At 43.6% G+C, this 27,938-nt stretch overlaps 1 protein-coding gene across 1 annotated transcript in view; it reads right to left on the reverse strand.

Moving 5' to 3' along the window:
• Positions 1–25,043, reverse strand: part of LOC110502509 (cGMP-inhibited 3',5'-cyclic phosphodiesterase A) — a 239,896-nt gene extending 214,853 nt beyond the window's left edge. Inside the window, exon 1 of the mRNA XM_036960080.1 lies at positions 23,205–25,043. Within this exon, the coding sequence (XP_036815975.1) occupies positions 23,205–24,200 (996 nt within the window). The 5' untranslated portion in view covers positions 24,201–25,043. The remainder of the gene's footprint in view (positions 1–23,204) is intronic.
• Between the last annotated feature and the right edge of the window lie 2,895 nt (positions 25,044–27,938).

Raw genomic sequence — 27,938 nt, forward strand, 5'->3', positions numbered from 1 at the left:
TGGGAACGTGGCTAGCTAACCAACCAGATGGCCTGGGAGCGTGGCTAGCTAACCAACCAGATGGCCTGGGAACGTGGCTAGCTAACCAACCAGATGGCCTGGGAGCGTGGCTAGCTAACCAACCAGGTGGCCTGGGAGGCTGGGTGGGAGGCTAGCTAACCAACCAGATGGCATGGGAGGGAGGCTAGCTAACCAATCAGATGGCCTGGGAGGGAGGCTAGCTAACCAACCAGGTGGCCTGGGAGGGAGGCTGGGTGGGAGGCTAGCTAACCAACCTGATGGCCTGGGAGCGTGGCTAGCTAACCAACCTGATGGCCTGGGAGGGAGGCTAGCTAACCACCCCAGATGGCCTGGGAGGCTGGGTGGGAGGCTAGCTAACCAATCAGATGGCCTGGGAGGCTGGGTGGGAGGCTAGCTAACCAACCAGATGGCATGGGAGGGAGGCTAGCTAACCAATCAGATGGCCTGGGTGGGAGGCTAGCTAACCAACCTGATGGCCTGGGAGCGTGGCTAGCAAACCAACCTGATGGCCTGGGAGCGTGGCTAGCTAACCAACCTGATGGCCTGGGAGGGAGGCTAGCTAACCACCCCAGATGGCCTGGGAGGGAGGCTAGTTAACCAACCTGATGGCATGGAAGGGAGGCTGGCTAACCAACCTGATGGCCTGGGAGCGTGGCTAGCTAACCAACCTGATGGCATGGAAGGGAGGCTGGCTACCTGCTACTGTCTCTGTTTGGCCAGTACACTTCATGCTATTAGCACTTCATAACACATTCATAATCCATTCCTAACACATACATAACACATAACACACACAGATAAGATTCAACCTGGCAACACTTTGATTGCTGGCCCGCTTCTCTACTCTCTAGGCTGCCTGCTGCCTCACACTACGGTCCAAAATGTTTCCCTAGTGCACTGAACCACGGTCAGACCAAAGAGGTCTGTTCTGTGTCACCTACCTAACCACAACAGAACTGGCTGATGGGACTGGGACATGAAGAGAATAAGGTTCATTCACACAGTGTCTATGAACCAGGAAATAAATATCACACCACAGGTTGAGGTCAGAGGTCAGGGTTGACAGACTGCATCAATAGTAGCACCAGCAGGGCACCATATGTAAATACCATACACACAGAACTGAGAGAACCAATGTTTGTGATGGTGAGTTAGACGTTTTTTTTATTTTAACACATTCAGAAAGTTATTTAACTGCCCCCCCCACATACACACACACACACACATACACACACACACGTACACACGCACACAGACACACACACACACACACACACATACACACACACACGTACACACGCACACAGACACACACACATACACACACACACACACACACACATACACACACACACGTACACACGCACACAGACACACACACAAGCTGTCCACTCATTCGCTGTCTGAGCCCAGCTGCACACCTGGTTAAAGCAGAGGAAGGTGGTGTTGGCTCAGGGCCTTGTGGGTAGGCGTTTTGGGGAGGGTTGGGAACAAGAGAGAGAGAGAGAGAGATGAATGAGACTGAGCTGTCCTTCACTCCTTCAGGCCGTCGCTAAACCTGCACATTCCCCCGTCCATTTAGCAGTAGAGGAAGTAATGGAATGTCCTTCTGCATGTAAGGGATCACTGTCTTAAATGCAGACACGTACACACACACACACACACACACACACAGAGAGGCAGGCAGGTACTAGTCTGGTGGGGGGAAAGATCTCCTGAGGAACCCTAATAGGCTACAGGTGAAAGGATGAAAGAGGGGAGGGAAAGAGGGGAGGGAAAGAGGGGAGGGAAAGAGGGAAGGGAAAGAGGGGAGGGAAAGAGGGGAAGGAAAGAGGGGAGGGTAACACGGAGAGTTACAGAAAGTGATGAGCTGTCAGCTATGTGGTGCACTGTGGCACCTATTAACGTCCCTCTCCACATTAAAATAAGGAGACCATGAGAGCTGACCGTTCAGCACTAACAGACCTGGAACCAGGCTAACAAAGTCTCCCTTGGCTCCAAATGATAGATTGAAACGCCTGGGACAGCCGACAGGGATAATTTAACTGACGACAGAGATAACTTAACTGACAGGTGAACAGTGTCTCGGACAGCCGACAGAGATAACTTAACTGACAGGTGAACAGTGTCTCGGACAGCCGACAGAGATAACTTAACTGGCAGGTGAACAGTGTTTAGGACAGCCGACAGAGATAACTTAACTGACAGGTGAACAGTGTCTCGGACAGCCGACAGAGATAACTTCACTGGCAGGTGAACAGTGTCTAGGACAGCCGACAGAGATAACTTAACTGGCAGGTGAACAGTGTCTAGGACAGCCGACAGAGATAACTTAACTGGCAGGTGAAGAGTGTCTAGGACAGCCGACAGAGATAACTTAACTGACAGGTGAACAGTGTCTCGGACAGCCGACAGAGATAACTTAACTGGCAGGTGAACAGTGTCTAGGACAGCCGACAGAGATAACTTAACTGGCAGGTGAAGAGTGTCTAGGACAGCCGACAGAGATAACTTAACTGACAGGTGAACAGTGTCTCGGACAGCCGACAGAGATAACTTAACTGACAGGTGAACAGTGTCTAGGACAGCCGACAGGGATAACTTAACTGACAGGTGAACAGTGAAGAACGCAGGAGAAGCATTTCTATGTTGATGTTGCTGCCCGACGACTGTAGACGAGACAGGGTCCTAGTGGGGCTTAACGTTTGGTTGCCAACTGTCCTGGGCAGAAGCAACGGTGATGTGTGCGTACACACATACAATGATGCGTGTGTGCGTGATAGGTGTCGCATCAAACTCCAGAGGAAAATCAATACACAATCCAGCCCCCGCCACCCACCCACCACATCACCTGCCTTCGCTCTCAAACCAAAGGCTCTGCTCTCCCTGCCTGCACCATTTAGGGGAGGAGGAGTACCTAGGCCTGCTTTTTTCCCTAGCTTCGAAACAAAACCTCACTTTCAATCCCCATCCCTTCATCCATCTTCCATCCAGCTACCGTCCATTACTCCATCCTCCCGCCCTACTTCCCTCCCTCCCTCCCTACTTCCCTCCCTCCCTCCATCCATCCATCCATCCATCCATCCCTCCCTCCCTCCCTCCCTCCCTCCCTCCCTCCCTCCCTCCCTCCCTCCCTCCCTCCCTCCCTCCCTCCCTCCATCCATCCATCCATCCATCCATTCCTCCCTCCCTCCCTCCCTCCCTCCCTCCCTCCCTCCCTCCCTCCCTCCCTCCCTCCCTCCCTCCCTCCCTCCCTCCCTCCCTCCCTCCCTCCCTCCATCCATCATCCATCCATGCCTCCAGCCCTCCATTTCCCCTTCCCCGCATTCCTCCATCCAAACCCACTACTCAGCACAGCCAACTAAACTACACCGTACGCTGTGGCTTGGTTTGGTTGTGATGGAGATTAAAACTGATCACAAGAAAGACACACTACCCACACTCTTATAAGAAAGTTCTCCAAAGGGCTTATTTGGCATTCCCCATAGGAGATCCCTTTTGGTTCCAGGTAGAACTGTTTTGGGTTCCATTTAGACCTCTCTGGGGAAAGGGTTCTACATGGAACCCAATAGGGTTATATCTAAAAACCAAAAAAAGGGTTCTTGAAAGGGTTCTCATATGGGGACAACTGAAGAACCCTTTTAGGTTCTAGATAGCACTTTTTTATTTAAGAGTGCAACGTTGATGTCTGCTTTCTCTCTCTCTCTCCAGATGGCCATGTTTTGAATGAGTTTATCAGACCATAAAAACCCCACGCGACTGAGGCAAGAGACCGAGAGTCACTCGTTCCAAAAAAAACCTCATTATCGACACGGCTTTGCATTTAAACACACAAACACAGACAATCTCAATGGTGAAAGTGGAGCAGTGGCCCAATGCTAAAAACCAGTATCTAACTGTGTTAGCAAAAGATAACCACTCTATAAAGTTAAACTGTCCATCCAAAATACAATTATATTATGGTGACTAAAACAGAGTAGTAAAAAAAATATTTGACTGGAAACATTGTTTTTTTTAAATGGAACTATTAATTTTGCTTGGATCGTTTTTACACAGGAAGTCATTATTATATATTTAAAGAATATCTTTAACATCCAAGCTAGTTCTGCTGGTTGGGATAATATTTGTGTTCACGTCAGAGATTGGACAGCGCAGAGCTCTGACTGAGGAGGGTGGGGACTGTTGGCTAGAGGGGCTTTCATTGGCTATCACGCTGAGCAAAAGTGTCAATCAACCACATGATCCAATCAGCACCAGGAATCATGCTCCGCCATCTCCTCCCACACACCATACAGGCCCAATCAATGTGCAGCGGCTTCTTAACGAGTCGTTCCAGGAAAAACAAACCTATCTCAATTAGCTTAAGTGAAATCATTTTAGTCTATAGTATGATCTGGAATCCTAACTCTCTCCAGTGGCTTTTGGGAAATCCGGTATATCACTTTTCTCTGGGTGAATGGCTTGGATAGCTAAGCTAGAGGGGGGAGGTGGGGAAACAAACGTCAAACGTGTGACAGCAGTCCTGATGTCGGACTCAGAGCAGGGTGCATGGGACTCAAATTTCCTTACAAGCTGTGAAAAATGATCCAAAGTCCACACCTCGCTCTTCCTCTTCCTTCTAGAACCTTGGCTGAAATGCAGAAAACTGGCCTGGCCTGTCTACTTCTATTAACACACACGGCCAGGACATCCCAGGGACTGAGGGAGGCCCAACTGAACCACCTTCCGTTAGATACGCTCGCGGCTCGGTTCATGCCGACCCGACTCGAACCGAACTCGGCTGGCTTTTCACATTTTCTGTTTCAGCACCGTTCCAACAACGATGGTGGATGAAATACGATATTATCACGATACTTAGGTGCCGAAATGATGTGTATTGCGATTCTATGTATTGCGATTCTATGTATTGCGATTCTATGTATTGCGATTCGATTCTGTGATTTCATTGTGATTTAATGTTCCAAACATATTGCTCACTAGATGTCTGTTGCAGAGGAACAGGAGAGAGCCTTGAGAAAACGAGTTTTCATCAGTCGGGGAAATAGAGGTGCTGAAAACATGTTGTCTCATTATTTAAGAAGATGATGGAGAACCAGCTATAGGATGAAAAATACCTGGTTTTTGGAGCAGGTACAGCCGACTGGCACTAACTAATGCTACCTACAGTTGCAAAAAAATATATATTGATTCAATATTTTTACTAATCGATATGTGGAGTCAAATGGCTATATAATATCGTCCAAAAATAATATTATGATTTGTTAACTGTATTGATTTTTTCCACTCTTATCATTAATATAGTCCTATTAATTATTATCACTCTAAGACTACAGGCCCAGATCATAATGACTTTTATTTTAATATGACGCCCACAGTGGTCGTTGGGGAGCGGGAGGAGGAATGACCTATAGCAGCGTTGGGAATTGTTGGGAAACACTGCTACTTAGAGAGTTGATATATTCTGGCAGGCAATCCGTAATCATAAATGGGGAAAAAAATGTGGTTTATTAAATCTCCACTGCAGTTCTTCTCCAGAGAAAAACAGGACTGAGAATAGGTTTGCAGTCTGCAGTACGCAGAGCTTTGACTAGAAAGAGGAGGAGAGGAGAGGAGAGGAGAGGAGAGGAGAGGAGAGGAGAGGAGAGGAGAGGAGAGGAGAGGAGAGGAGAGGAGGATAAGAGGACAGGATGAGAGGACAGGATGAGAGGAGAGGAGAGGAGAGGAGAGGAGAGGAGAGGAGAGGAGAGGAGAGGAGAGGAGAGGAGAGGAGAGGAGAGGAGAGGAGAGGAGAGGAGAGGAGGATAAGAGGATAAGAGGACAGGGTACGAGAACAGGATAAGAGGAGAGGAGAGGAGAGGAGAGGAGAGGAGAGGAGAGGAGAGGAGAGGAGAGGAGAGGAGAAGAGTTAGGCAAGACAGGCTTTAGAAAGGCTTGGAGGGCCGGGTCAGAAAAACTGAAGAAATCCTCTTTTGCTCTATTTATTTTGTGAATAAACTGTTTTTATCTAGTGGCTATCAATCTGAAGGGCTTTATATAAGACACTCAGAGACTGTTGATCTGGGAAAAACAAGACATGTCGACCAGAAATCCGCCACCGTCCTCACACAAGTCTTATTAGCATGACACCAATGTAAACACACAACAGGTCAACACTGTCCTGTTCTACTTTTTGGATTTGTAACACCTTTGCTCATCATTACAACAAAAACATGGTCTGTTCTCAGTCACCTCACCTGAATACATCATATCATATTTTAAGTTCATGCCAATATAGTAGAGGGATGCTAGAATGCCTCATTTCTCAGGCATCCCATCCTATCCCCATATGTAAGAAAAAAAAGGCTAGTGTGTGTGTGTGTGTGTGTGTGTGTGTGTGTGTGTGTGTGTGTGTGTGTGTGTGTGTGTGTGTGTGTGTGTGTGTGTGTGTGTGTGTGTGTGTGTGTGTGTGTGTGTGTGTGTGTGTGTGTGTGTGCGTGCGTGAGGTGAGGTGAGGAGTAGTAGGGTCAGCCAGGACTTGTTTATACCACACACAAATGACACAGACAAGACGGCAGGTCCCAGATCAGCGTGTCACTATTACCAGGCTATCTAGTAGAATCACTGGTCAACTGTTTCCCTTTACCCTATTTCTGTTTCACCACCACTATAGTAATACAATACCCTATATCCATTTCACCACCACTAGAGTAATACAATACCCTATATCCATTTCACCACCACTATAGTAATACAATACCCTATATCCATTTCACCACCACTATAGTAATACAATACCCTATATCCATTTCACCACCACTAGAGTAATACAATACCCTATATCCATTTCACCACCACTAGAGTAATACAATACCCTATATCCATTTCACCACCACTAGAGTAATACAATACCCTATATCCATTTCACCACCACTATAGTAATACAATACCCTATATCCATTTCACCACCACTATAGTAATACAATACCCTATATCCATTTCACCACCACTATAGTAATACAATACCCTATATCCATTTCACCACCACTATAGTAATACAATACCCTATATCCGTTTCACCACCACTATAGTAATACAATACCCTATATCCATTTCACCACCACTATAGTAATACAATACCCTATATCTGTTTCACCACCACTAGAGTAATACAATACCCTATATCCATTTCACCACCACTAGAGTAATACAATACCCTATATCCATTTCACCACCACTAGAGTAATACAATACCCTATATCCATTTCACCACCACTAGAGTAATATAATACCCTATATCCATTTCACCACCACTAGAGTAATACAATACCCTATATCCATTTCACCAATACAACATATGAATTTACATGGGACCAGGTGTTTGTGCACACTTAGAAAAAAGGGTTCCAAACGGGTTCTTCAGGCTGTCCCCATTGGAGAAACCTTTTTGGTTCCAAGTATAACCCGTTTGGGTTCTATGTAGAACCCTCTTGTGGAAAGGGTTCTAAAAATGGAACCGAAAATGGTTCTACCTGGAACCAAAAAGTGTTCTTCAAAGGGATTTCTTATAAGGACAGCCGAAGAACCCTTTTAGGTTCTGGATAGCACCTTTTTCTTCTAAGGGTTTACTGTAGTATGACGTTGTTGTCTCCAAATGGTATAGTATTGTCCCTTCATTCCATGGCTTGTAACTCAAAACAGACCTCACCAGTGGGCTTTAGCTAGATCAAGATACAGGCGAGGGAGTGAAGCATCAGATAGTTTCATCAACATAAGATATTCATCAACATGTTCATCATTCCATTTGAATCGCGCAAGTGTTTATTTCACAAGGTTTCATCATGTATGTACTGCCTTGATCACAATCATTTCTAGAACCGGTATACGTGTAATACAATATAATCGGAAACATTTGAGAAGTGGTTCAGAGCCAACTCTGGGTCAGGTATAGGTGCGACATAATCAAAGTCACCAAAATAAAGGGACAGTGGTCACTAATACCCTGTAAGGGATTTCCTCCTCTTCTTCCGAAGAGGAGAGGCGAAAAGGATCAGAGGACCAATATGCGGCGTGGTTAAGTGTCCATGGTTCTTTTAATACGAAAATGTACACATGAACAACTGACTACAAAAACAATAAACGTGGAATGACCGAAACCCAAAACAGTACCGTGTGGTGAAAAAACACAGACACGGAAACAAACACCCACAAACACACAGTGAAACCCAGGCTACCTAAGTATGATTCTCAATCAGAGACAACTAATGACACCTGCCTCTGATTGAGAACCATACTAGGCCGAAACATAGAAATACCCAAATCATAGAAAAACAAACATAGACTGCCCACCCCAACTCACGTCCTGACTCTACTAAATAATGACAAAACAAAGGAAATAAAGGTCAGAACGTGACATACCCAAAGCAATAAGCCACTCCCAGCATATTTCTCTAGAGAATTTTTAAATGTGATTTCATAGGGTCATTTAAGTTTGGACTTGTTTTTTTTTTTAATCAGCTGGGTCAAATTTAGATGAGTAACAAAAATAATTTAAACAGTCAGCATCCTGCAAGATTAAAATCTCCAGCGATCGACACCTCTGGGGTAGTAAAAATGGCAATTAAACCCAGTGAGTTTGTTTAGTACACACTTATTTGCGAAGGGTGGATGATGGATTCCTATAACTGTTATTTTTGAGTGTGAACCCAACTGAAGTTTTAAAGTCAGCAATTCATATAGTTTAGGACTGTCGGTAGCCTTCAACAGAGACACAGAAAGACGATTATTTGTGTAAATAGCAATACCACAACCTTTGCTTTTCCTACCAGCCATAAACACATTGTAACCATCCATACAAACACCACCGCCGTTGCCTTTCCTAACAGCCCTAAACACATTGTAACCATCCATACAAATACCACAACAGTTGCCTTTCCTACCAGCCCTAAACACATTGTAACCATCCATACAAACACCACCACCATTGCCTTTCCTGCCAGCCCTGAACACATTGTAACCATCCATACAAATACCACAACCGTTGCCTTTACTACCAGCCCTAAACATATTGTAACCATCCATAGAAACACCACCACCGTTACCTTTCCTATCAGCCCTAAACACATTGTAACCATCCATAAAAACACCAGCACCGTTACCTTTCCTACCAGCCCTAAACACATTGTAACCATCCATAGAAACACCACCACCGTTACCTTTCCTACCAGCCCTAAACACATTGTAACCATCCATAGAAACACCAACACCGTTACCTTTCCTACCAGCCCTAAACACATTGTAACCATCCATAGAAACACCAACACCGTTGCCTTTCCTATCAGCCCTAAACACATTGTATGGAGTCACATTGTTTCTGACACCTTCATCTGAATTCTACAGTTTTTAACTTTTCAACAGAACTAAGAATGTGTTTGTCGGACAGAAATGCACTTCACGAGGCTAGTGTATGCGTCGTTTGGAGGGGTCAAAGGTTACGTTTTGTTGCTGCGTCTTTTACGTTCGGTTTTCTACAACAGCTTCAAACAGCTGAAAATACAATATTTTTTGGTTATGTAAATTATATTTCCCAGCAGTTTAGATGGTACAATGATTCTCTACACTCTACTTGCTTGTTTTGTCACATAAACTGAAATTAGGCGAACTATTCGAATTTTAGCAACCAGGAAATGACGGAGTGATTTCTGCTTAATGCACCTTTAAAGTACAACATCACCACTAGAGAAAACCGTATTACATTTGATGTCCTGGCGTGCCTGCGGCATAATACTACTTACTATATGTGTCAAAGAAATCTTGTCCGAATCAGAAATGCCTTTATTCGCCAAAAGCATTTGGGGCGGCATCTGGGGCGGCAGGGTAGCCTAGTGGTTAGAGCGTTGGACTAGTAACCGGAAGGTTGCGAGTTCAAACCCCCGAGCTGACAAGGTACAAATCTGTCGTTCTGCCCCTGAACAGGCAGTTAACCCACTGTTCCTAGGCCGTCATTGAAAATAAGAATTTGTTCTTAACTGACTTGCCTGGTTAAATAAAGGTAAAATAAAAATAAATAAAAAATTTGCTTGCAATGTTCCCTCAAATTTTTTTTCAGCACTGAGCAAATTTCAGGTCTGCTGAGCGCAAACTTGAACATTGTGAAAATGATGTGCAACGTCCAGCGTGAACACTGAGGTTGTACCCCCTTTAAGTTACAGTTTTAACAGTGGCCAATGAAGGCTACTGTGGCTATTTGATCATAATGCAGGTCTACCATAGGGGCTCACCATCAATAACAATGGAGAATATGCCTTAACATTTTAACATGGAAATAGCTGTTCTATCATTCAGCCTACAGTAGCAGCCATTGTGTGGTGGTACAGTGGCTTGCGAAAGTATTCATCCCCCTTTGGCATTTTCCCTATTTTGTTGCCTTACAACCAGGAATTAAAATAGATTTTTGGAGGGTTTGTATCATTTGATTTACACAACATGCCTACCACTTGGGAGATGCAAAATATTTTTGGGGTGAAACAAACAAGAAATAAGACAAAAAAACTGATGACTTGAGAGTGCATAATTATTCACCCCGAACCCCCCCCCCCCCCCCCCCACCTTAACTAACTTACTAGCAAAGAATATGAACAAAATGTGCACACATGGCTACATGCAGCTTTCGCTTTGATCTCAAAACAAGAGCATCTACTCCTGACCACAGCTGTAAACACAGTGCAGTTCAAAGTAAATAGCACAGATCCATATATGGCAGTAGTCTATTTGCATATAGGCCTACTCCAGCTCTGATTGGTTATGCCACACAGGCGGCTGAGTAGTGAGTGTCAATGCAACAGAATCCTACTTCGATGTGTTCTGCCTACAACAAAATCTCTTGCATTGTCTGTTTTGTTTCGGTACAGTGTGTTGCATTGAAAGTGGCTAGTTTTGGGTTAATTTGATCACAATTGCCTCAACAAAGGGAAATATTGGTAGTGTTAACAGAGAAAACTTTAGAACAGTGGTCAGAAACCTTTTCTGAGTCAAGATCCCCTTTGAGTCAAAATACAGGCCGAGATCTACAACAGATGGGGTAGTAAACATTTTTTTAACATGACTTAAAATGCCTAATCCTATGCAACATTAACAGTGCTGTAGGTTTGTGCAGTAGGCTATAGGCCCAATACATTATCACTGCATATTGGCTTTGCTTGAATTGCCCTGCCAAAGTCTTGTTGTTCGGGCCATTTAAAAAAATATATTTCTTCAAAATTTGAGGTAGGCTATATGGTTATACCGGTAATAGATCCATTGTTGTATTAATTGTGAAGCACAGCTGAGTGAGCGTGCATTTAAATAATTTGCTTATTATCTTTATTTTACTGGGGTGATGGTGCCTGCATCTGATGGTCAGTCTCAACAGAGGGAGAGAGCAGCAGACTGACTCCCTCTCCCTCCCTCTCCTCTCCCTCACCTCTCCCTCCCCTATCCCTCTCCACTCCCTCTCCCTCACCTCTCCCTCTCCTCTCCTCTCCCTCTCCTCTCCCTCACCTCTTCCTCCCCTATCCCTCCCCTCTCCACTCCCTCTCCCTCCCCTCTCCCTCACCTCTCCCTCACCTCTCCCTCCCCTATCCCTCCCCTCTCCCTCCCCTCTCCCTCACCTCTCCCCTCTCCCTCCCTCTCATTCACTTCTCCCTCCCCTATCCCTCCCTCCCCTCTCCCTCACCTCTCCCTCCCCTCTCCCTCCCTCCCCTCTCCCTCACCTCTCCCTCCCCTATCCCTCTCATATACCTTCCCTCTCCTCTCCTCTCCCTCTCCTCTCCTCCCCTCCCCCTCTCCACTCCCTCCCTCCCTTCTCCCTCTCCTCTCCTCTCCCTCTCTTCTCCCTCCTCCTCTCCCATCCCCTCTCCCTCTCTTCTCCCTCTCCTCTCCTCTCCCTCTCTTCTCCCTCCTCCTCTCCCTCCCCTCTCTCTCTCTTCTCCCTCTCCTCTCCTCTCCCTCCCCTCTCCCTCTCTTCTCTCTCCTCCTCTCCCTCTCTTCTCCCTCTCCTCTCCCTTTCTTCTCCCTCTCCTCTCCCTCCCCAAAAAGGGACACCATCTTCCAAATGATGGTGAAACTCCAGTTACATTGCATTGTTTCTGATGTTAAAACCATGTTGTTACTACTGTGTTCAAATTCATGTTGTTACTACTGTGTTCAAATTCATGTTGTTACTACTGTGTTCAAATTCATGTTGTTACTACTGTGTTCAAAATCATGTTGTTACTACTGTGTTCAAATTCATGTTGTTACTACTGTGTTCAAATTCATGTTGTTACTACTGTGTTCACAATCATGTTGTTACTACTGTGTTCAAATTCATGTTGTTACTACTGTGTTCAAAATCATGTTGTTACTACTGTGTTCAAATTCATGTTGTTACTACTGTGTTCAAAATCATGTTGTTACTACTGTGTTCAAATTCATGTTGTTACTACTGTGTTCAAATTCATGTTGTTACTACTGTGAACAGAGAAAGTGAAATATTCCTCAAAATTAAAAAAGACCCAAACCCGAAAATAATAACAACTATGCAAGGCTAAAACACTTTCCTACTAATTCAATACTGCTGCAGTGCTTGTTGTAGCGATGAGTGGAAATAGGGAGAAGTCGCATTTTATGGCTTATAAAAGTGTTGAATACAAAGTGTTGACAGTGCGGAGTAAGAACTTAAACATGAACAAGGCCGAGTTTGTACCTTCGGACACATGATATGGTTAGAATTGGCAACAGTTCCCCTTCCCGGCGCGCAGGGCAGCTGAATCGGGTGCACCTACCAACAACAGCCCAAGATGAAAAAAATATCAAAATAGGAACACAAAGCTTTATTGTTGGGGTTTTTACCAGAAATGTTTAACGATTGACTAGGAATGCCTTGGACATCGACCAGTCGATCATCATCGACCGGTTTGTGACAACTGCTCTAGAAAGTTGAATCAAGTTCAATCCCGTGCTTCTCTCTGTGGGCTGATATGTCCGCCTGCCAGTCCAGGGGGAGCTGCACAGCGGTCTGTGGGGCTACTGCATGCCTGCAGCTTCCAGAGAACACTGTTGCATGTACAGGAATTTGACTCAGTGGAAGAGTGCTGCGACAGCTACAGAGTTAATAAAGACAGACAAATAAATATGGACAAAATATATAAACCCAAAATGTACACAATCCACATACAGCATGTACACTATGAGAACTGAAGCTTAGAGAAACAATTAAGATACACATTTTAACAGGATGATGTGTACTGGGGGAAATACACTACATGACAAAAAGTATGTGGACACCTGATCGTCTAAACATTTCATTCAAAAATCACAGACATTAATATGGAGTTGGTCCTGCCTTTGCTGCTATAACAGCCTCCACTCTTCTGGGAAGTCTTCCCACTAGATGTTGGAACATTGCTGCGCGGATGTAACAGTATAACCTTACACCGTCCCCTCGCCCATACCCGGGTGCGAACCAGGGACCCTCTGCACACATCAACAACAGTCACCCACGAAGCATCGTTACCCATCGCTCCACAAAAGCCGCGGCCCTTGCAGAGCAAGGGGAACCACTACTTCAAGGTCTCAGAGCAAGTGACGTCACCGATTGAAACACTATTTAGCGCGCACCACCGCTAACTAAGCTAGCCGTTTCACATCCGTTACCACCAGCACCGCTAACTAGCTAGCATTTCACATCCGTTACCACCAGCACCGCTAACTAGCTAGCCGTTTCACATCCGTTACCACCACCACCGCTAACTAGCTAGCAGTTTCACATCCGTTACCACAACCACCGCTAACTAGCTAGCAGTTTCACATCCGTTACACGGACTTGCTTCCATTCAGCCACAAGAGCATGAGTGAGGTCGAGCAGTGATGTTGAGCGATTAGGCCTGGCTCACAGTCGGTGTTTCAATTCATCCCAAAGGTGTTAGATGGGGTTGAGGTCAGGGCTCTGTGCAGGCCAGTCAAATTCTTCCACACCAATCTCGACAAACCATTTCTGGATGGACATCGCTGTAGCACAGGGGCATTGTCATGCTGAAACATGAAAGGGCCTTCCCCAAACTGTTGCCACAAAATTGGCATCACAGAATTGTCTAGAATGTCATTGTATGCTGTAGTGTTAAGATTTCCCTTAACTGGAACAAAGGGGCTTAGCTGAAAACCATGAAAAACAGACCCAAACCATTAATCCTCCTCCACCAAACTTTACTGTTGGCACTCTGCACATGGGCAGGTAGAGTTCTTCTGGCATCCGTCAAAGCCAGATTCGTCCCTCGGACAACCAGATGGTGAAGCATGAGTCATCACTCCAGAGAATGCGTTTCCACTGCTCCAGAGTCCAATCGTGGCGAGCTTTACACCACTCCAGCTGACGCTTGGCATTGCGCATGGTGATCTTAGCCTTGTCTGCGGCTGCTCGGCCATGGAAACCAATTTCATGAAGCTCCTGGCGAACAGGGAGTGTTGCATCCGAGGTCAGACGATTTTTACACACTGTACGCTTCAGCACTCGGCAGTACCATTCTGTGAGCTTGTGTGACCTACCACTTCACGACTGAGCCGTTGCTGCTCTTATAAGCTTTTAATTCATAATAGCAGCACATACAGTTGACTGGGGCAGCTTTAGCAGGCAAGACATTTGACGAAAATGTCTTGTTGGAAAGGTGTCATCCTGTGACGGTGCCACGTTGAAAGTCAGTGAGCTCTTCGGTACCAGCCATTCTACTGCCAATGTTTGTCTATGGAGATTACATGGCTGTGTGCTTAATTTTTACACACCTGTCAGCAATGGGTGTGGCTGAAATAGCCGAATCCACTAAGTTGAAGGAGTGTCACATACTTTTGGCCTTGTAGCGTATATATGTGCGAGTCAATGGGGGAAATACAATATGTGAGAGTCAATCTGTGGCAGAGCACAAAGGCAGTGTAAAGAGCAATGTGCAGTCTATGAATGAACAGTGTAGGGTCTATAGTCTATTGATGAATAGTGTAGGGTCTATAGTCTATTGATGAATAGTGTAGGGTCTATAGTTTATTGATGAATACTGTAGGGTCTATAGTTTATTGATGAATAGTGTAGGGTCTATAGTTTATTGATGAATAGTGTAGGGTCTATAGTTTATTGATGAATAGTGTAGGCTGCACAGTCTATTGATGAATAGTGTAGGGTCTATAGTCTATTGATGAACAGTGTAGGGTCTATAGTTTATTGATGAATACTGTAGGGTCTATAGTTTATTGATGAATAGTGTAGGGTCTATAGTCTATTGATGAATAGTGTAGGGTCTATAGTCTATTGATGAATAGTGTGGGGTCTATAGTTTATTGATGAATACTGTAGGGTCTATAGTTTATTGATGAATAGTGTAGGGTCTATAGTTATTGATGAATAGTGTAGGGTCTATAGTTATTGATGAATAGTGTGGGGTCTATAGTTATTGATGAATAGTGTAGGGTCTATAGTTATTGATGAATAGTGTAGGGTCTATAGTTATTGATGAATAGTGTAGGGTCTATAGTTATTGATGAATAGTGTGGGGTCTATAGTTATTGATGAATAGTGTAGGGTCTATAGTTATTGATGAATAGTGTAGGGTCTATAGTCTATTGATGAATAGTGTAGGGTCTATAGTGTATTAATGAATAGTGTAGGGTCTATAGTCTATTGATGAATAGTGTAGGGTCTATAGTTTATTGATGAATACTGTAGGGTCTATAGTTTATTGATGAATAGTGTAGGCTGCACAGTCTATTGATGAATAGTGTAGGGTCTATAGTTTATTGATGAATAGTGTAGGGTCTATAATTTATTGATGAATAGTGTAGGCTGCACAGTCTATTGATGAATAGTGTAGGGTCTATAGTCTATTGATGAACAGTGTAGGGTCTATAGTCTATTGATGAATACTGTAGGGTCTATAGTTTATTGATGAATAGTGTAGGGTCTATAGTCTATTGATGAACAGTGTAGGGTCTATAGTCTATTGATGAATACTGTAGGGTCTATAGTCTATTGATGAATAGTGTAGGGTCTATAGTCTATTGATGAATACTGTAGGGTCTATAGTTTATTGATGAATACTGTAGGGTCTATAGTTTATTGATGAATAGTGTAGGGTCTATAGTTATTGATGAATAGTGTAGGGTCTATAGTTATTGATGAATAGTGTGGGGTCTATAGTTATTGATGAATAGTGTAGGGTCTATAGTTATTGATGAATAGTGTAGGGTCTATAGTTATTGATGAATAGTGTAGGGTCTATAGTTATTGATGAATAGTGTGGGGTCTATAGTTATTGATGAATAGTGTAGGGTCTATAGTCTATTGATGAATACTGTAGGGTCTATAGTTATTGATGAATAGTGTAGGGTCTATAGTTATTGATGAATAGTGTGGGGTCTATAGTTATTGATGAATAGTGTAGGGTCTATAGTTATTGATGAATAGTGTAGGGTCTATAGTTATTGATGAATAGTGTAGGGTCTATAGTTTATTGATGAATACTGTAGGGTCTATAGTTTATTGATGAATAGTGTAGGCTGCACAGTCTATTGATGAATAGTGTAGGGTCTATAGTTTATTGATGAATAGTGTAGGGTCTATAGTCTATTGATGAATAGTGTAGGGTCTATAGTTTATTGATGAATAGTGTAGGGTCTATAGTTTATTGATGAATAGTGTAGGGTCTATAGTCTATTGATGAATAGTGTAGGGTCTATAGTCTATTGATGAATAGTGTGGGGTCTATAGTTTATTGATGAACAGTGTAGGGTCTATAGTTTATTGATGAATAGTGTAGGGTCTATAGTTTATTGATGAATAGTGTAGGCTGCACAGTCCGTGGATGAACAGAGCAAAGTCCAAAGTCTATGAGTGGGAAGATCAACGTGGACCACCAGGTGGCCAGTTTGGTGAGGGCTACGGCGCGGAGGGAAAAGGCTTCTTCAGGTGGATTTGGAGGATTTGGTCGTGATTGACTCTCATAATCTTCTCCTCTCCAGTGAATATCGTCATCCATTACCTTCCTTAGCTGACGGTGAGGAATCACTGAGTGGAACGGAGGAAGACGAAACCTCAAAGTTACCTGTATTATTTAGCAAAAACCTTCCGCACGCGACAACTAGCACCGGAAGAGAGGACATTTTGTGAAACAGTACATATTAGAAGTATATTTATAAGATTATAGTAAAAGTTCATACATACCAAATAACAAGTTCTAAATCTTTATACAGTGTGTATGTGAACGCTTGCTTTCTCTTTGACAGTTATTTAACGTCTTCCTTTCAGAAAACACTGGACGTTAAATGACTGAATTAGTCATCCAACCTTCCTACAAGCAGATCTTAGTTTGTATATAATCCTGTCAGTGTAGGCCTACAACATAATTCAGACCCGTCTAAATCCATTTTCTGCCTCGTCGCTCATCACACAAAAACAAAACATCCCCTCGCTGGCCACATTCCTCTAGGAGGAATATTCTGGAAATGTCTGGCTGTTTCCATTTTAAAAGATGAGACACACGAAAACACTCGTATTGTACCCAACCAGTCAAGCAGATCAAATGGGCACATCTTTTCATAACGTAGCAAGATCATTTTAATTCACTTATCGTAAGCAATAAGCACATTCTTGTAGAAGATAATGTGTTCACAATAAGGTGACAATAAGGTGACGATAATGTAATAATAAGGTAATAATATGGTAATAATAAGGTAATAATATGGTAATAATAAGGTGATAATATGGTAATAATAAGGTGATAATATGGTAATAATAAGGTGATAATATGGTGATAATAAGGTGATAATATGGTAATAATAAGGTAATAATATGGTAATAATAAGGTGATAATATGGTGATAATATGGTGATAATATGGTGATAATAATGTGATAATAAGGTGATAGTAAGGTGATAATACTGTAAGGCAATGATTAGGTAATAATAATGTCATAATATTGTAAGGTAATAATAAAGTAATAATAAGGTGATGATAATGTAATAATATGGTGATATTAAGGTGATAATACTGTAAGGCGATGATTAGGTAATAATAATGTCATAATATTGTAATTAAAAGGTAATAATAGCTCAAATTATATAAATTATACCCTATTAGCGACACAGCTCTGCTCAGGAGAAGGAGAAAAGAAATGGGTCGACTCACTGGGACCGCAAAGCAGAACCAACCAAACTCTCCATCTGTAGCCAACCCACCTGGAGAGGAGAGGTTAGCCTGTATTTCAAGTGGCTGACTGGCCATACATGGCCTATACCGCCACAGCAGCCTGACATGTCCCTAACCTTGTCCCTCTTAACTGCTCCTGACCCAGGTCACGATGACACTCTTTGATACGAAAATGAGTGCATCTGACATGGCACCCTACTTCTTATAACAGTGCACTAATTTTGACAAGGGGAACCTATATAGGGAATATAGTGCCATGGGCCCTGGTAATTAGTGCACTACTATACATAGGGAATAGGGTGCCATGGGCCCTGGTAATTAGTGCACTACTATACATAGGGAATAGGGTGCCATGGGCCCTAGTAATTAGTGCACTACATAGGGAATGGGGTGCCATGGGCCCTGGTTATTAGTGCACTACATAGGGAATGGGGTGCCATGGGTCCTGGATTTAGTGCACTACATAGGGAATAGGGTGCCATGGGTCCTGGATTTAGTGCACTACATAGGGAATAGGGTGCCATGGGTCCTGGATTTAGTGCACTACATAGGGAATAGGGTGCCATGGGTCCTGGATTTAGTGCACTACATAGGGAATAGGGTGCCATGGGTCCTGGATTTAGTGCACTACATAGGGAATAGGGTGCCATGGGTCCTGGATTTAGTGCAGTACAAAGGGAATAGGAAGCATTGTGTTTATCATTGAGAAGCTCCACATGTTCATTCGGGTCCTGTAAATCCAGACCAAAGTAGAACCCCCTCTAACCCGCGCGTGTGTGTGTGTGTGTGTGTGTGTGTGTGTGTGTGTGTGTGTGTGTGTGTGTGTGTGTGTGTGTGTGTGTGTGTGTGTGTGTGTGTGTGTGTGTTTGTGTGTGTGTGTGTGTGTGTGTGTGTGTGTGTGTGTGTGTGTGTGTGTGTGTGTGTGTGTGTGTGTGTGTGTGTGTGTGTGCGTGCGTGCGCGTCAGACAGGTGTTTTTTCTCAAGCCTTTGACTAGAATTAAATGATCTATGCGGCATTGCCTACAAGGTTAGGCCACTACATTCCACATCTTAATAAAACAACAGTTTTATGACAGTTTTTATAAATGTGCCCCATAAAAAAGATGCACTGGTAGCCGAAACGCGTTTCACACTTGTAGCTTGTTAAAAAATGTTTTCTTACACGGACTAATGATTACACCCTATATCAGCAAGATGCAAGCAAGAGTGTGCATCTACAGTGCATTTGGAAAATATTCAGACCCCTTGACTTTTTCCACATTTTGTTACATTACAGCCTTGTTCTAAAATGTATTACAATGTTTGATTTTACTCATCAATCTACACACAATACCCTATAAGGACAAAATGAAAACAGGTTTTAGAAATTTTAGCAAATTGATAAAAAAAAAAACTAAAACAGAAATACCTTATTTAAATAATTATTCAGACCCTTTGCTATGAGACTCGAAATTGAGCTCAGGTGCATCCTGTTTCCATTTATCATCCTTGAGATGTGTCTACAACTTGATTGGAGTCCACCGGTGGTAAATTCAATTGATTGGACATGATTTGAAAAGGCACATACCTGTCTATATAAGGTCCCACAGCATGTCAGAGCAATAACCAAGCCATGAGGTCGAAGGAATTGTTCGTAGAGCTCAGAGACACGATTGTGTCGTGACACAGATCTGCAGCATTGAAGGTCCCCAAGAGCACAGTGGCCTCCTTCATTCTTAACTGGAAGAAGTTTAGAACCACCAACACTCTTCGTAGACCTGGCCCGGGGGAGAAGGGCCTTGGTCAGGGAGATGACCAAGAACCCGATGGTCACTCTGACAGAGCTCCAGAGTTCCTCTGTGGAGATGGGAGAACCTTCCAGAAGAACAAACATCTCTGCAGCACTCAGCAATCAGAGCTTTATGGTAGTGGCCAGCTGGAAGCCGCTCCTCAGTAAAAGGCCCATGACAGCCCACGTGGAGTTTGCCAAAAGGCACCTAAAGGACTCTCAGACCATGAGAAACAAGATTCTCTAGTCTGATGAAACCAAGATCGAACTCTTTGGCCTGAATGTCAAGCGTCACTTCTGGAGGAAACCTGGCACCATTCCTACGGTGAAGCATGGTGGTGACAGCAACATGCTGTGGGGATGTTTTCAGTGGCAGGGACTGGGAGGCTAGTCCGGATTGAGGGAAAGATGAACGGAGAACAGAACAGAGATATCCTTGATGAAAACCTGCTCCAGAGTGCTCAGGACCTCAGACTGGGGCGAAGGTTCACCTTCCAACAGGACAACAACCCTAAGCCCACAGCCAAGTCAATGCAGGAGTGGCTTAGGGACAGGCCTCTGAATGTCCTTGATTGGCCCAGCCAGAGCCCGGACTTGAACCCGATCTAACATCTCTGGAGAGATCTGAAAATAGCTGTGCAGCAATGCTCCCCATCCAACCTGACAGAGCTTGAGAGGATCTGCTGATAATATTGGGAGAAACTCCCCGAAGACAGGTGTGCCAAGCTTGTAGCGTCATACCCAAGAAGACTTGAGGCTGTAATCTCTGGCAAAAGTGCTTCAACAAAGTACTGAGTAAAGGGTCTTAATACTTACGGAAAATTGATATTTCAATATATATATTTTTTTATAAATTAGCAAAAATATCTAAAAACCGTTTTTTGTTTTGTCATTATGGGGTATTGGGATGTCATTATGGGGTATTGGGATGTCATTATGGGGTATTGTGATGTCATTATGGGGTATTGTGTGTCGATTGATGAGGGGAAAATACAATTTAATCCATTTTAGAATAAGGCTGTAATGTAAAAACAAAATGTTGAAAAAGTCCAAATGTCTGAATACTTTCTGAATGCACTGCACATTGTAAACTTTCATTCATAGGCTATAGGTTGTACTGTAGCAACTTCATGACGGGTTTAGGGAAAATTTGAGAATCATTCATGTAATGTAATAGGCTAAACCTATCGATGATACAATGAACTGTGTGATTGGAATATGAATGACAGTCACCCGATATGCGCTAATAGAAATAAGGCCATGCTTCTGAAAAAATGTAATCGTCCTTAAACCGCACTGAACGCCACTGATTTTTAACCAATGCAAAATGGAGTTGAAATTGCGGAATTAAATTGGCTAAATGAGCAGGAGTAGGCTACAAGCATCAACCAACAGTTAGGCAGTTGTTTCATATGAATGGAGTTGTTGTAGACATTGGACGGGGAGCGCAGCAAAACAGCCTCAATTAGCCTTGCTACTGTAGCACGCTAGCTTCTTTACAACGAGTTGATGCAAAGTGGTCGCTGTGAATCATCCAGGTGGATGCTACACATTGGGGGTGGATGAGGTCAGTTTCCACCTACTATGTAAAACGTTCAGTACGTCAGTTGGTAGAAAAGCGCTATTTAAATCCAATCAATTATTATTATTATTAAGTCAGGCACTACCAGATGGTATGATCGATAACCTATGGCAACAACAAGTTTGTCTAATTAGCGGAAGACGGTTTGGCACATAGACCGTAACAGACATCGGCCTCTGCTCTCTTACCACCCCTCCACAAACCCTTCTGATGAAACCAGCAGAGCGCAGTGCACCGGCTCTCTCTGGAGTCGCAAGAGCAAGTCTCCATTGAAGTTAAGTTTCGACAACAAAAACAACAACATTATTTTAATAATACAACACATGTACTTCGACTATCCCGAAATCCGAAAAAGTACACTGATATTATATTCGAATACTGATAGAATTTCAAATGCCCATCCCCTAAGAATACATGAAACACCTCAATGTTGATATTAAGTCGAAGTGGATGATAGTGGTTTCATTAACAATACAATACGTCTGTAAATGATTCATGGTTTTGTCTTAAATTAATTATAAGGTGCCATCAGGACATATTTAGTGATGAGATGAACCAATAACATCCACATCTTACCTATAGCTACTTCCATTAAAACTAAAATAGAATTGCACATTTGATAGACTACTCAGAGCTAGAGAGAAAGAGAGAGAAAGAAAGAGAGAGAGAACTCCAAGTTAATCATGATATATTCTATTGTACTTAGATCATTCAATAGCTTCATGTCACTGAAACAAATATCGGAGGAAAAATCACACTGGAAAATAAAAACTGAGGAAATTACATAGAAATGTACCAATTTATGAGTGAAAATATATGTAAAAAACTTCGATTTCAAATTCAGACCATTATTGGAGTATAATCTCAGATGAAGCACTCTGTAGAACATCAATCAGAATGTTCAAAATAGACTGTACCGCGGGGATATGGCAAAGTTAAATTACACAACAGCAAACACTTGAGAGATCCAAGAGAAGATTGTATCCTCTGTTAAGAGTTCTGTTATTATTGAATGTTGTGATGGAGGAATATGACTAGCAAGCTCTCTTCAGAATAATAGCAGTCCAGATATCTATCTCAAAGCAAACGTAATCAAAACGCACCGGGAAAAACAAAACAAAAATAAACCATAAAATGCATCATCAAAGTGACTATTAACAAGCAAAGAAGAAGCACTGATCTTTTCAAAGTATAATTTCAATAGAAAAATTACTAAATATTAATAACAGTATGATGTATTATTTTATATTAATAAAAATAGTATTACTATTATTATCACTATATTGCTTACGATTACGCTCCTCGTTGCTGATAATGTCAATAGTAGGCCTGTCATTCAGGCATAAATATAATACAGCGATAATTAATGATAGACTCAGCAACACTTTGCAATAAACTAATGCTATTCAACAATAATAATAATAATAATAATAATAATAATAGGCTACATCATATTGTTTCTATTATAATGTTTTTGTTGTTGTTATTATTATTCCATTATCTTGAATACACGTTTGGAGACAGCTCTAATCCAACCAACGCCTGAGGAAGAGCCCAAAATGAGCCACAGACAAACCAGCCATACAGTCCGCCAAGTCCAACGGGACTCCCGTACAGTATATTAAGTCAGACAGAAGAAAAGAGCTCCTTACCTGGTCCCTCTGAATGCATGGCAGCGAGGTCCTCCTGTGTGACTTGCTGTTGGACTGACTGTGTGCCATGTCTGTGGAGATCACAGAACTGGACCTCCTTCGCCTTTTAAACACAGGGGTCTCGTCCCCTTCCCTCGCCCCAGTCACAGAGGGGGTACAGCCCTCCCTGGGTATCCCTTGGTTCGGAAGTAGACTATCAGCATACCTCGCCAGTAGGATGCCCAACACTCCCACCAGGTACGCCACGTAAGGTCTCCAAGTGGCCCGGACTTTGTGCAGCGAGATGAGCGAGATAGTCCGAACGACGCTTACGAACACTATGACCGAGATGCCGTGCTTGAGCCGCGCTACCATGAGTGTGCCGGTTGCCAGGCAGGCGAGCACGACCGCGGCCGCTGACGTGCTGAAGGAAAACGGCTGTTGTTCATCCGTCCAAGTCCCGCCGTGCACGAGAGCCCACGCCGCTGTCTCTCCCAGGTGGCAAAGAGTGAGGAGGAAAAGGGCGGTTTGGATAAGCACTCCGCAGCGGATCAAATACAAACCCACCCAAAAGAAGGCACATACGAGGGTAAATACAGGCGAGATCAGATGCCAGAGAGTTAGCAACAACTCCCCTGCGTAGCCTGACACGAAATGAACAGGAGAGCTGGAGTGCAGCCTGCTGTTACTGTTACCACTGCTACTGAGCTCAGTCCTCCAGTCGGCTAATTTAACCAGCAGAGCGAGAAAAACAGACAGTGAGCCCACACATACTACACGCCGGAGTCTTTGGGAACTCCATATCTTGAATACGAGCCTCACCATGCACGACCCATATGAGCAATCACCAGCTCGATCTCGACTGTCGGGCAGTGGCTGGATGAAACGTGTTTTCACATAACCATTGCGCTCCGGTGCCCTGGAGGTTTTGTCGCGAACGCTGGTGCTGTTACTGCTACTGTTCCGTAGATGTGCTACACCACTGCTACTGTCACATTCTACTACTGGCATTGCCATCACTCATATAGCAGTATTAAGGAAGTATGCCTATGAAGCAGTATAAAAGCTACCTCTAGACCAGAAGGGCTATCGGGTAATGGGACATGGCATGAGTTATTACCGATGCGTTATTGACAGAACGAACTAAGAACCCTGACACAATCATCCATTGAAAAAAAGAATAGATCGCCAATAGAATTAACGGCTACATAGGTCGGCTATTATTTCACCACACGGTCATAAAAAAACGAGTCTCCATTATACGCACGGTGACAGGGCGACACTGTCCGGATTGGTTTTTTCCTCTATCTGTGTTTCTTATTCAGGTACAGTAATGCAAATAATGAAATACACCCCAAAATAGACGCAATGTACTGAGGCAGGAGGCTTCAGTCACAGACCAACTCAGGACATATTGCAGGGAGAGCAGATCTAGGACATGTCTTTCATTCTTCGCATCACATCATCATCATCAACACATACGTCCCGCGCTGCGCGCTACTGCCCTCCTTTTGTGATGCTCTGTCTCTCACACAGTCACACTTATTTGATGTTTTTTTTCTTATCTTCTCTCGACGTTCCTTATTAATATTTCCAGGAGTTGTCTTTTCAAAACACAAATATATTTCGAGGTGTAGCTTTTAACGACGCCACACGAGCTCTGGTTATAAATTGAAAACTTATCCGTTCATTTTTTAGAGAAACCGAATTATTCCACACGCACTAGCACCCGCTGTCTCCGAGATTTCCAGTGTTAATTGCGGTGGTAATGTTCATCGGTCTTTTAGGTCGTTGTAAATGTCAGTCATCAACTCTGAAAATGTCCGTGCGTGAAAGGGTGTGAGTGTTCTCGTGCCCCAAGCTCTTTCACCCGAGTAGAGTAGAGGGGTAGCTAGGGAGGATGAGGAGTAAGGGATGCAAGCGAAGTGCAACCCCCAAAATCATTCACTACCAAACCTTCACGGTATAGGATTAGGCGCTGTCCCTGCTAGAAAAGCAGGAAAATTAATGCATCAACATTCGCATCACCCCAGCAGTTTTTCCCCTCTCATATCTTCTCAGTGCATGAATTAATAATGTGTTTGCATTTGCGAAGTGTTTAGTAACATTTTGATGAAGGCCATGCATACATTTGGTTGAAACATCAATTAAATTATACTAATGGTTAATTATTCAATTACCAACCTTTAAAGTGTTACTAACAATGGGTGGTGTGTGTGTGTTTTTGTGTGTGTGTGCGTGTGTGTGTTTGTTTGTTTGTATATGTGTGTGTGTGGGGGGGGGGGGGGGGGGGGGGGATTGTCATCAATATTTCAGGAGACATCTCAGAAATGTACTTACAGTATGTGTCTCTGAATGTACATTCTGTGCTCACCTAAACACACCAGGGAGAGATATGAGAGGGAGAGTGAGAGCAAATGAGAGAGGAGGTAAAGGAGGAGGTCAGGGCCTGTGTTGTTCAGGGATCTGTCAGTCGATCATCTCACAGTGTTCACAGCTCTGCCTACAAACAAAACAGACAACACAGTGGATCTGACATGAACTATAGGCTACACCATGAATGGACTGTGTGTGGTGTCTTCTTCTTCTTGTAACCAAAGGTGAGCTGACCTTCTGAGATGAGGGGGATAGAGGTTGACTTTAGCCAGGGGATCAGTGCTATAATGCTGTAAAGCAGTTTGCCTGTGCAACCTTGCCCCCCCCCCCCCCCCCCCCCCCCCCGTTGGTGAGCTGGTATGTTCTTCTTCTTCTTCTCCTGTTGGTGAGCTGGTATGTTCTTCTTCTTCTTCTCCTGTTGGTGAGCTGGTATGTTCTTCTTCTTCACCTGTTGGTGAGCTGGTATGTTCTTCTTCTTCTCCACCTGTGGTGAGCTGGTATGTTCTTCTTCACCTGTGGTGAGCTGGTATGTTCTTCTTCTTCTCCTGTTGGTGAGCTGGTATGTTCTTCTTCTTCTCCTGTTGGTGAGCTGGTATGTTCTTCTTCTCCACCTGTGGTGAGCTGGTATGTTCTTCTTCTTCTCCTGTTGGTGAGCTGGTATGTTGTTCTTCTTCTCCTGTTGGTGAGCTGGTATGTTCTTCTTCTTCACCTGTTGGTGAGCTGGTATGTTCTTCTTCTTCACCTGTTGGTGAGCTGGTATGTTCTTCTTCTTCACCTGTTGGTGAGCTGGTATGCTCTTCTTCTTCTTCTCCTGTTGGTGAGCTGGTATGTTCTTCTTCTTCACCTGTTGGTGAGCTGGTATGTTCTTCTTCTTCTCCTGTTGGTGAGCTGGTATGTTCTTCTTCTTCTTCTCCTGTTGGTGAGCTGGTATGTTCTTCTTCTTCACCTGTTGGTGAGCTGGTATGCTCTTCTTCTTCTTCTCCTGTTGGTGAGCTGGTATGTTCTTCTTCTTCACCTGTTGGTGAGCTGGTATGTTCTTCTTCTAATGTTGGTGAGCTGGTATGTTCTTCTTCTCCTGTTGGTGAGCTGGAATGTTCTTCTTCACCTGTTGGTGAGCTGGTATGTTCTTCTTCTAATGTTGGTGAGCTGGTATGTTCTTCTTCTCCTGTTGGTGAGCTGGTATGTTCTTCTTCTTCTCCTGTTGGTGAGCTGGTATGTTCTTTTTCTTCTTCTTCTTCTTCTCCTGTTGGTGAGCTGGTATGTTCTTCTTCTTCACCAGTTGGTGAGCTGGTATGTTCTTCTTCTTCTTCTTCTTCTTCTCCTGTTGGTGAGCTGGTATGTTCTTCTTCTTCACCTGTGGTGAGCTGGTATGTTCTTCTTCTTCTCCTGTTGGTGAGCTGGTATGTTCTTCTTCTTCTCCTGTTGGTGAGCTGGTATGTTCTTCTTCACCTGTGGTGAGCTGGTATCTTCTTCTTCTTCTCCTGTTGGTGAGCTGGTATGTTCTTCTTATTCTCCTGTTGGTGAGCTGGTATGTTCTTCTTCTTCTCCTGTTGGTGAGCTGGTATGTTCTTCTTCTTCTCCTGTTGGTGAGCTGGTATGTTCTTCTTCTTCTCCTGTTGGTGAGCTGGTATGTTCTTCTTCTTCTCCTGTTGGTGAGCTGGTATGTTCTTCTTCTTCTCCTGTTGGTGAGCTGGTATGCTTTTCTTCTTCTCCTGTTGGTGAGCTGGTATGTTGTTGCATCTCATTTTTTTTCTCATAAAGCACAATACATAACACATACAAACTATCTGCATGAGTGACTGGTTCAATCTCGATTACGAAGGCAAAGTGCAAGCTGTGCAAGCGGTGTAGTGTGTGTGTGTCTGTGTTTATGTGTGTGTGTGTCTGTGTTTATGTGTCTGTGTTTATGTGTGTGTGTGTCTGTGTTTATGTGTCTGTGTTTATGTGTGTGTCTGTGTGTCTGTGTTTATGTGTGTGTGTGTCTGTGTTTATGTGTCTGTGTTTATGTGTGTGTGTGTCTGTGTTTATGTGTCTGTGTTTATGTGTGTGTCTGTGTGTCTGTGTTTATGTGTGTGTGTGTGTGTGTTTATGTGTCTGTGTTTATGTGTGTGTGTGTGTGTGTTGTTGTTGTGTATGTGTGTGTGTGTGTGTGTGCGTGTTGTTGTTGTGTATTTGCTTGTGTCTACACTAAAGTCATAGCCATGCCAAATCCTAATCTCTCCACACAGATACAGTTTCATTGACAATGACACTAGAACAGAACAGAATAACAACCCTAATCATGCCATGTGTGTCTCCCAAATATCACACTATTCCCTATAAAGTGCACTAGTTTTGAAGGGGCCCTGGTCAGAAGTACTGTATAGGAGATAGGGTAGC

The sequence above is a fragment of the Oncorhynchus mykiss genome, chromosome 2, assembly GCF_013265735.2.
Source record: "Oncorhynchus mykiss isolate Arlee chromosome 2, USDA_OmykA_1.1, whole genome shotgun sequence".
NCBI classification, from domain to species: Eukaryota; Metazoa; Chordata; class Actinopteri; order Salmoniformes; family Salmonidae; genus Oncorhynchus; species Oncorhynchus mykiss.